This window comes from Acomys minous (assembly GCF_964271855.1).
Source record: "Acomys minous genome assembly, chromosome: 3".
In the NCBI taxonomy this organism is placed as follows: domain Eukaryota; kingdom Metazoa; phylum Chordata; class Mammalia; order Rodentia; family Muridae; genus Acomys; species Acomys minous.
This window is the reverse complement of record NC_140485.1, coordinates 103,137,493-103,146,513: the sequence shown is the minus strand read 5'-3', so window position 1 is coordinate 103,146,513 and position 9,021 is coordinate 103,137,493. Positions and strand designations below refer to the sequence as shown.

Here is a 9,021-nt window from a genome sequence, read left to right as displayed (position 1 = left end):
TCAATATGGCCGCAGACAGGCTTGCGCAGGCAGAGGCTTTTCATTGGCTAACGTCTCGTACGGCCCCGCCCACTTCCTCCCTCTGCGCTGCGCCGGCTCTGGGCACCGCTACGCCTGCGCGACGGGGGCGGGCCGGGATGCGGGCGGGTCTTCCGTGTGTCGCCGTCGCTGCTGCTTCAGCGGGCGCTGGGTGTGCGGCTCAGGGGCTGCGCTGCCGGCGTTGGCGGCGCGAGGGAAGGGAGGGGACCGGCGGGGCGTGTGTGCGCGCACGCGAGGGGCGCCGCGGTGCCAGCAGTTCCCCTCGCGCGGGGCGGGCGGCCAGGGTGAGCAGCAGTCGGCGAGGCCCTGGACGGCGCCATGTCGGCGGGCGGCCCATGCCCGGCGGGAGCCGGCGGCGGCCCAGGGGGCGCCTCCTGCCCTGTGGGGGTCTCCCCTGGCGGGGTGTCCATGTTCCGGTGGCTGGAGGTGCTGGAGAAGGAGTTCGATAAGGCCTTCGTGGATGTGGATCTGCTTCTGGGCGAGATCGATCCGGACCAGGCGGACATCACTTACGAGGGGCGTCAGAAGATGACCAGCCTTAGCTCTTGCTTTGCGCAGCTTTGCCACAAAGCCCAGACTGTGTCCCAGATCAACCACAAGCTAGAGGTGAGCCTCGGGGGCTGGCAGTAATGGCATTCAACCCCAGGCTGTCCGAGGGTGTTAGATCCCATTGAACGCGCTGGGAAAACGCTCCTTAAAATTTACCCCGCTGGGCACCTCGGCTTCGGCTGTGATGGAGAGTGCGTTTAGACGTGTGTAAAGCAAAGGAGTGAGGGGCGGATGGGGGAGGAAAAGGATGGAGACCGAGATGTGGGTCTCCTGGCGTCCTGTCATCCACTTCCCAGACTCGAGTGGACAGGGGCTAATTACCCTACCTGAGGTGGAGATCCTCTGTCCGAGAATAACCTCAGCTCTCCCTCGGACGAGTGAGTTCTGCTTTGATAATGATCAGCTAGACTGATACATTTTTCAGACAGATGCAGCTCTGATTATTTTCATCAGATAGCTCAGATCAACGTCCGTGTCTGTACACAGAGACATGCATGAATGTAGAGGAAGCCGATCAAAACTCTTAAGGAAATGTAATGGAATATATGTGTTACTATTTGTCCTTCTTGGTTTACATCCCCACTTAGCCCTTAAAATACAGGCAGCTATGTCTTCAGAGCTCCCAGTCAATATTCAAGTAACTTCTAACATTGAGGTGTATGTGTTTGCACTTTACAGTATTTCCCTACGTTCAGACATTTTGAGAGTATGTAAAGACAATCCTTTGCTTTGGTCTCCAATCAAGATGTGGGGGCGGGGCACGGGGGGGGGATGTGATTGCAAAAACAAAAATTCCAAAACTTCCATCTTGTGTGGAAAATTAAGCTAGGGCAGTATTACAAGATTTGGAAATAACGTATAAAGTATTAACATTGTATGGAAAGCATTTTATAAATAGTCGATTTAAATAGAGAATGGGTCTTTCATTTTAAAGAGTGTTTTTAACAAAAAACTGCAATAATCTGTGATGTATGAAGTTCTTTGTGCCTTAGCTTTCCTAAGAGCTCCTCCTCACTGTTAGCTGTAAGGATAGTACCCGTTGCTTCCAGATTAGTGTGCATGCTAGACTTGTTTCCTGTTCTTGCTTAGTGATCAGCAATCTTCCGTATTAATTAGCCATGAAAAACTCGGTGCCACTAAGATTTGACTAGCATCTATTTTACATATTAAGGATTTTGTTGTTTTGGTGGCTTTTAAAAAATAGTATTTTAGCTTTAAAGATCAAAGATTAAGAGTAGCTTTTACCAAACGGGAACTTATACTATCTACATTTTAAACCATATACTGGAGATACCTGGCTTTTAAAGGATAAAATACTTTTTTAACTGTTTTTTAAAATGACCTAAAGAAATTAAACAATAGTGCTTTTTTGAGGTTGGCTATAAAATCTGATTTTAAAAAAGGTTTTCTTTGAATAGAAGGTACTCAATTAAAAAAAAAAACCTTAAATAATTTAAAGGAATAGCTCTCTAATAGATCACACATGCAATAACTTATGTGGTTTCTTTTTCAGAAATTATACTTACATATTCTAAATCCATGTGCCATCTTAGGAAGTAGCATTAATTATTTCTTAAAATAAGAAATGCTAGCATATCACAATGTGAGTGTGTTTACTGTGTTTATTTTTGGACATAAAATACCTTAATGTAGTTTTCATAGAATAGCTGTGTGCTACTGTGAAAAGACTGACGGCTAAGCTGGGTGGTGGTGGTGCACGCCTTTAATCCCAGCACTTGGGAGGCAGAGGCAGGTGGATCGCTGTGAGTTCGAGGCCAGCCTGGTCTACAAAGTGAGTCTAGGACAGCCAAGGCTACACAAAGAGACCACACCTTTCAAAGTAGACCTAGTGTGCCATATACAGAATTTCAGGGGGTGCACTACAAACTGCTGACAGCCCACTGAGGTTCTCTTACACGCGATTTAGATGCTTTCTTACTCTGCTTTAATTATGTCTCAGGAAGCAAGTCAGCTAGTTTTCTAACTGTTCTTTATAGACGTTGAAATAATATTTAGGTTGCTTACTACTTGTATAATAAATGTACACCAAGTTTAGTGGCTTTAGAGATTAATATTTAGGCTATCTTAAAATGCTTTTATACTCTCAAGACACAGATAACTCCGATGTGGGTCACTTATACCTGTAATCCCAGCACTTAGGTGGTGGAGGCGGGAGGGTCAGAAATTTAAGGCCAGTCTGGGCTACGTGAAACCCTGTCTCCAAAAAGCAAATATAAATAAATAAGCAAGCCCACCCATATAAATTGATCTACTGTTGCCTTCCAAAATGTCACTTTTATCCTGTCCTTGTGTTTTCAGTTAATACTATATCAGATTAATCTAGTGGTTATGAAAACACTTTTACTAAAAAAAAAATAGTTCTCTTTTAAATTAAATATAAATGCCATCCTCGTAGCAGCTTTTTTGTTGTTGTTGTTGTTGATTTTTGTTTTGTTTTGTTTTTTGTTTTGTTTTGTTTTTTGAGACAGGGTTTCTCCATTTAGCCTTGGCTGTCCTGGACTTGCCGTGTAGACCAGGCTGGCCTCAAACTCATGGTGATCCGCCTGCCTATTCCTCCTGAGTGCTTGGGATTATAGGTATGCACCACCACGCCCAGCCTCATAGCAGCTTTTTGCCATAAGTTATATTTGGCAAGAGATGTATATAAAGGGCTGGTGATTGAAGGGGAAAAAATCAGAATATTTTGAGGTGGTGCCATTTCAAATTAGATCTCTCAAACTTTCTACCTGCCCGAGAATTGGTGCTGTGGTGAGACACTGGGTTGAGGCCCAGCTAGAGTCACCAGTGTAATTATCAACAGCAGCGATAGGGGAGCAAAGGCTGTGGACCAGTGCCTTACAGTAAGTCACCTCTGACTGGTTTGCAGTACGTGCTCTGCTTGATTGATCCTTTGAAGAAGTAATAGCAAAACCATACACCTAGCCTGGGCACGGTGGGCCTTGCCTATAACCCCAGCACTGTGACGGTGGAGGGAGGGGGAGCCAAGGCACCCTCAGCTCCACACTGAACTCAGGGCCATCCTGGGCTACATGACACGTGTCTCTAAAATAAAAAAAAATACACCTTCTTTTACATGTCTTTCTTCCACAGTAGCCAAGCTACTCAGTGTCTCTTTAAAGCGATTTATTGTTCAAATCATTGGTAGAGAAGAAGTATTAAGCCATTGTCAGAAGTTGTGTTCATAGTAAGCTGATGATATGGTGTGTGTGTGTGTGTGTGTGTGTGTGTGTGTGTGTAGGACGACATCAGGTATCTTTCTTACGTTTTGAGACAAGGTCTCTCAGTGAACTTGGAGCTTGCCGATTTGGCTAACCTTGGCTGGCCAGCAAGGCCCTGGGATACTGTCTCCACCTCCCAGGCCCCCTTCCACGTTTGGCTTTTGACCTGGTGCCGGGGATCTGCACTCTGGTCCACACACCTGCATAGCAAGCATTTTATCAGCTGAACCCAGCACCATAATTTTTATTTCTGAAAAATGAGCTCTTGTCATTGCTGCCTCAGTCTCATAATTAAGTTCAAGGATGGCCTTGAATCTCTGAACCGCCTAGCTTCATCTCCCTGAAGAAATTGCTATTAAGATGTAATGGATTAGTAGAGATTACGCTAAGAGATACAGAAATACTATTCCACATTGTATAAAGTCTAGGGACTAAGAAGTGGGAAGTATCATGACGGTGAAAGCTCATGGTGCATTTGAAACTCTGGGAAAGAGTTGAAGGCACACAAGAAGTGAGGTGCCAGATAAGGTCGTATTGATAGGTAGGAACAAAACTGGCCTTGTGTCATAGGCTGTGCCGTAGCCTGGCTTAACTGTAACAGACGAGTGTCTCAGGCATGAGGTTAGAATAGGCTATCCTGGTTATAAGTTCGAGAAAACGAGAGTAAACACAAGAAACTATTCAGGAGGTCCAAATTACCCATGTGACATTGTGATAGCATACAGTAAGGTGATGGAGGTAGAGGAAAGTGTTCACAACAAGAGAAACTTGAAAGATAAAGCTCAATAGAATCCCGAGGTAGATTAGAGTGAGAGAGGGATGAGGGACCTCAGAATGACTCTACAGCGCATCGCACTTGCGCAGCTGGGTCCCGGAACAGATGGGTATGTGATATTATTACCTATAATGATATATTGCTAACCTTATTGATCAGTTACTATGGATTAGGCTCTGTCCTAAGTGTGTTTGCTTTTTACACATTCATCTAATTTTCACAGCAGTTTATAATTACGGTTTTTGCTATAGAAGTGACATAAGAGGCCCACACCTACAAAGGTGAAGAAATCATTCTATATAAACAAATTTATGTTAGGAGAGGCATTGGGAAGACAGAAGCATCCAGAAGAAGTGGGTATGGATAGATTGCTTAGAAAGGAAAAGGTAGGCTTCAGGGAAGACATTGCTTCATTGTGATTTTAAATGAAAAAACAAACTCGAACATGTTTATATTTAAGTGAAAAGCAGACTACTGTAGGAAATAGATGTGTGCAGATAAGATACAAAGAACTGGGGCGGCCAGTGGCTTTGCATTATTTATCCAGCAAGGAGTGAAAGGTGACTGCATAGATGGGGTGAGGGGGTTGCCAGAGGTTTTGTGTGGAACTCAGGTCAGTTGCTGAAAGTAATAGAAAGGACTTGAGAGTGGAAGAGGTTGTTGTAGACACAGATCAGGGGAAAGTCCCGTTGCCCGGAAGACTAACTGCCCGGCAGTATTGAGGACCTAGGTGGTGTTGCCTATCATAAATATCAGAGCAGCCACCAGCGTGGTGGTGCACACCTTTAATCCCAGCACTCGGGAGGCAGAGGCAGGGGGATTGCTGTGAGTTTGAGGCCAGCCTGGTCTACAGCGAGAGTCCAGGACAGCCAAGGCTACCCAGAGAAACCCTGTCTCAAAAAAAAAAGTGGAAGTGGTAATGATGAGGAAATGGCGGCAATTTCAGGTGAAGGAAGTAGAAACCAGGGATTGATCATGACACAGATAGAGTGGGTAAGACAGGGAAAGTAAGGCTGGTGTCACATTTCAGGCAGGAAAATGTATTTGTTAGTATTGTAGTCACTTAAGTGACCCCCACCCTAATTTATGTTCATCAAAGTGATGCTGAGAAATAGTGACTCCCAAATTGAATAAAACTCAGGTTCCCTGTTTAGGACTGCGAGCTCTGTAGGATCTGGCCTCAGTGCATCTCTTCAGTGCTGTAGCTTGCCGGCCTTTATTCTTACTCCTAATGATCCAGACACAGACCTTTCAAAAGCACAGACAGCATTCTCAACTTTTTTTATTTCAGGACCCCTTGGCACTTCATTTTGGGCCCCCAGAGAGCTTTATTCTGTGGGTTATATATCCATATGGATATATGTGTGTATCACTACTACTTTAGAAGTTGAAACTAACGGAGTTGTAAATATTAATATAATTATATATTATTCTGGGTGGGGGTAGACAGTAATTATTTAGGTTTCGATATGTAGTATGTGCTGGCCCCTTGGGATGCTCCTACCTTGGCCTCCCAAGTATCGTAACGGCAGGCATTCCACCACCATGTAATGTTAGTACCATTTTAAACTTAAAATAGCTCTTTCAAAACCAAATAAACTGAACGAGCAGAATAATATGATTTTCTTTATTTTTCAAATATTTTAACATCTGTCTTAAGGAATAATAATTGGATTCTTGCATCTGTTTTTGTGTTCAGTTTTATTGTGATAGTGTTTTGTTGGTAGGAAAAAAAATTTGACCAAGCAGAGATCTGTTGTTTGAAAGGGAGGTGTATTCTGATAGCCCGCCAGGTAACAGTGGACACTCTCTGGAGGTGAAAGCTGATGAGACCTTGGGAAACAGAGGCAGGCAGATCTGAGGGTCAGGCCAGCCCGCTCTACATAGCAGGTCTGAGGTCCAGAGCTGTACAGTGAGACTCTGCTGCAAAACAATGTTTTCAGAGAGGTGACAGGAGATAGTTTTTTCAGAGATAAGACAAGATAGGGCGTGTTGAGGGTGTGTGGCTACAGACATGAGATCGCTTCTTAAAGGCTGGCGGTAGTGTAGCATCTAAAGCAATAAAGTGAACTGTTCATACAGTGGGTTGTCTCTAATTTTTTTATTTTTAGTTTACAAAATGATGAGTTTCATTATGACATTTTCATACATGTTTTTTGTACTGTTTTTCCTTTGTTGCCTGCATTTGTGTATTTATATCTGCCACCTGTCACCCTTCCTGCACCCTCCCCCACTGTCACATTGATAAATATTAGTCTGACTAGCAGGTTGAGTGGCTCTTTATCCAGGGATGATTTTGTAATATCATGCATGGATTGCTTTTAAAATGGTTTGCTGATTTTTTTTTTAAAGGTGCTCCAGAATTTTTGCTTTTGTTTTTGTTTGTTTGTTGACACAGGGTTTCTCTGTATAGCCCTTGGCTTTCCTGGACTCACTTTGTAGATCAGGGTGGCCTCGAACTCACAGCAATCCTCCTGCCTCTGCCTCCCCTGGGATTAAAGGTGTGTGCCCGCATGCCCAGCTCAGAATTTTTAAGTATTACATTTGTTAGTATTTTCGACGTCATCAAGAAAACCCTTTTGGGGAAGCTGCCAAGCTCCTGATAGATTTCAAGTTTTCCAGGATTCCAATTTTTGCTTAAAAATTCCAATTTTATCTTAATAGCACATACTGTCATATCTATTCTTAGGACTATATCTGCCACATTTTAATCTAAACAACCGGTTTATCCCTTTTAATATTTTTTGGGGGGACAGGGTCTCCCTCTGCGGGCCAGGCCATCCTTTAATTCATGATCTCCCTGGCTTACTCCTGAGTGTGTGGTTACTATCGTGGTTTTGAACCATTAGACACACTCCCCCCAGCCCAAAAGCGGGATGGGAGAAATTAGGGTGCATCTTATGTCTGATTGCTGTTTTCACTGTTTTTCTTGTTTTACTGCTCTAAAAACTGGGTGTGTCTATTGGTCAGATGTGTCTTATAGTCCAAAAAAATACAGTAGATATGCATCACTACATTCAGCTACTTGGTCCTTCTCCCAAGTAAAGATGTTCTTAAAAGGAAAAAAGCCCAGCCCTTAGTCAAGCAGTGGCCCAGGCGCTTTGAGGTAGCATGTGCTGGTTTACAGTAGACACGCTTTGCTTCCATCTTACCACATAGACGCTTAAAAAGACGTGCTCAAAGATTGAACCATGTAAAACTTAGGCATTCTTTTACTCACAAAGAGCGTTATGATAAAGCTGAATGCCTGCAGTGCAGAGTGGCAGCTGCTGGTGCAGTTTGTGCCCCTTCCTGTCCTTGTGCTCATGCGCCATCACTTTACCTTCCTGAGCTTTTGCATTGTTACCGCAAACGCGAGATTGTGAAAGTGGCTTGCACCTGTGAGAGTGTCCCATAGGACTTGGGAGGGAACTTGTGCTTTAGAAATGACTGAAACTCTTTGCAGAAAAAAATGGGTATGCATCTCTGCCCCACTGAGTCTTTTTTTTTTTTTTTTAAGATAGGGTCTGTCTGTTTAGCCTGGCCTGTCCTGGACTCCCTTTGTAGACCAGGCTGGCCTGGAACTCACAGTGATCCGCTTGCCTCTTCCTCCTGAGTGCTGGGATTAAAGGTGTGCGCCACCATGCCCGGCCCCCTGCTGAATCTTTCATTTTCTTACACATACTTTTTAAATTACATATAATCTACATGTAATATATATATATTTATATATATATATATAAAATATTAAAATGACTTCATAGGAACCTTGGACATCTTACCTTATTTACCTCTTATACTTTTTTTTTTAAAGAAAGTAAAAAATGCCTCTGAGACGATTCTAAGACTGACATTTCTAAAATTATGCCTGGAACTAATGAACATATATGCCATTCTTTTAGGTCCTCCCTATGCACCAGGCTTTATAACCATTGCTGGGGCAAGATGCATCCGTGTGTGTGTGTGTGTGTGTGTGTGTGTGTGTGTGTGTGTGTGTGTGTGTGTTTCAGATTCCAACTCAGTGTTAGGTATATCATTGGAACTCTGAATATGTGATGGTGTAGGAAACTAGAAATAAAAACATTTTTCATGTTTAAACTGCAAAAAAATTTGAGAAGAAATAGTGACTAGCCAGGCTGTGGTGGCTACTAAGGAAATTAGTAGTCATTGTGATTAGATAGAAAAACTTGAACTGACTAGATAAAGTTTTTTGCAAAACTTTCTTAAGGGACATGAGCAAACTGTTTGTAGGATGACTTGAAATAGGAAGATATTGGGGCTGGAGAGATGGCTCAGAGGTTAAGAGCACTGGGTGTTCAGTTCCCAGCAACCACATGGTGGCTCATAACCATCTATATGAGACCTGGTGCCTCTTTCTGGCATGCAGATAGAATACTGTATAAATAATAAATAAATAAATCTTAAAAAAAAAAAAAAAGA

At 43.3% G+C, this 9,021-nt stretch overlaps 1 protein-coding gene across 2 annotated transcripts in view; it reads left to right on the top strand.

Annotated features, from left to right (window-relative positions):
- Positions 1-141: 141 nt before the first annotated feature.
- The window catches only part of GOPC (golgi associated PDZ and coiled-coil motif containing), a 39,877-nt gene continuing 30,997 nt past the window's right edge, over positions 142-9,021 (top strand). The window contains exon 1 of one of the 2 annotated variants that reach the window (XM_084777326.1): positions 142-645. In XM_084777326.1, coding sequence (XP_084633452.1) covers positions 358-645 — 288 coding nt within the window. In that variant the 5' untranslated portion in view covers positions 142-357. The remainder of the gene's footprint in view (positions 646-9,021) is intronic. The other variant, XM_084777327.1, reaches the window with a different exon arrangement.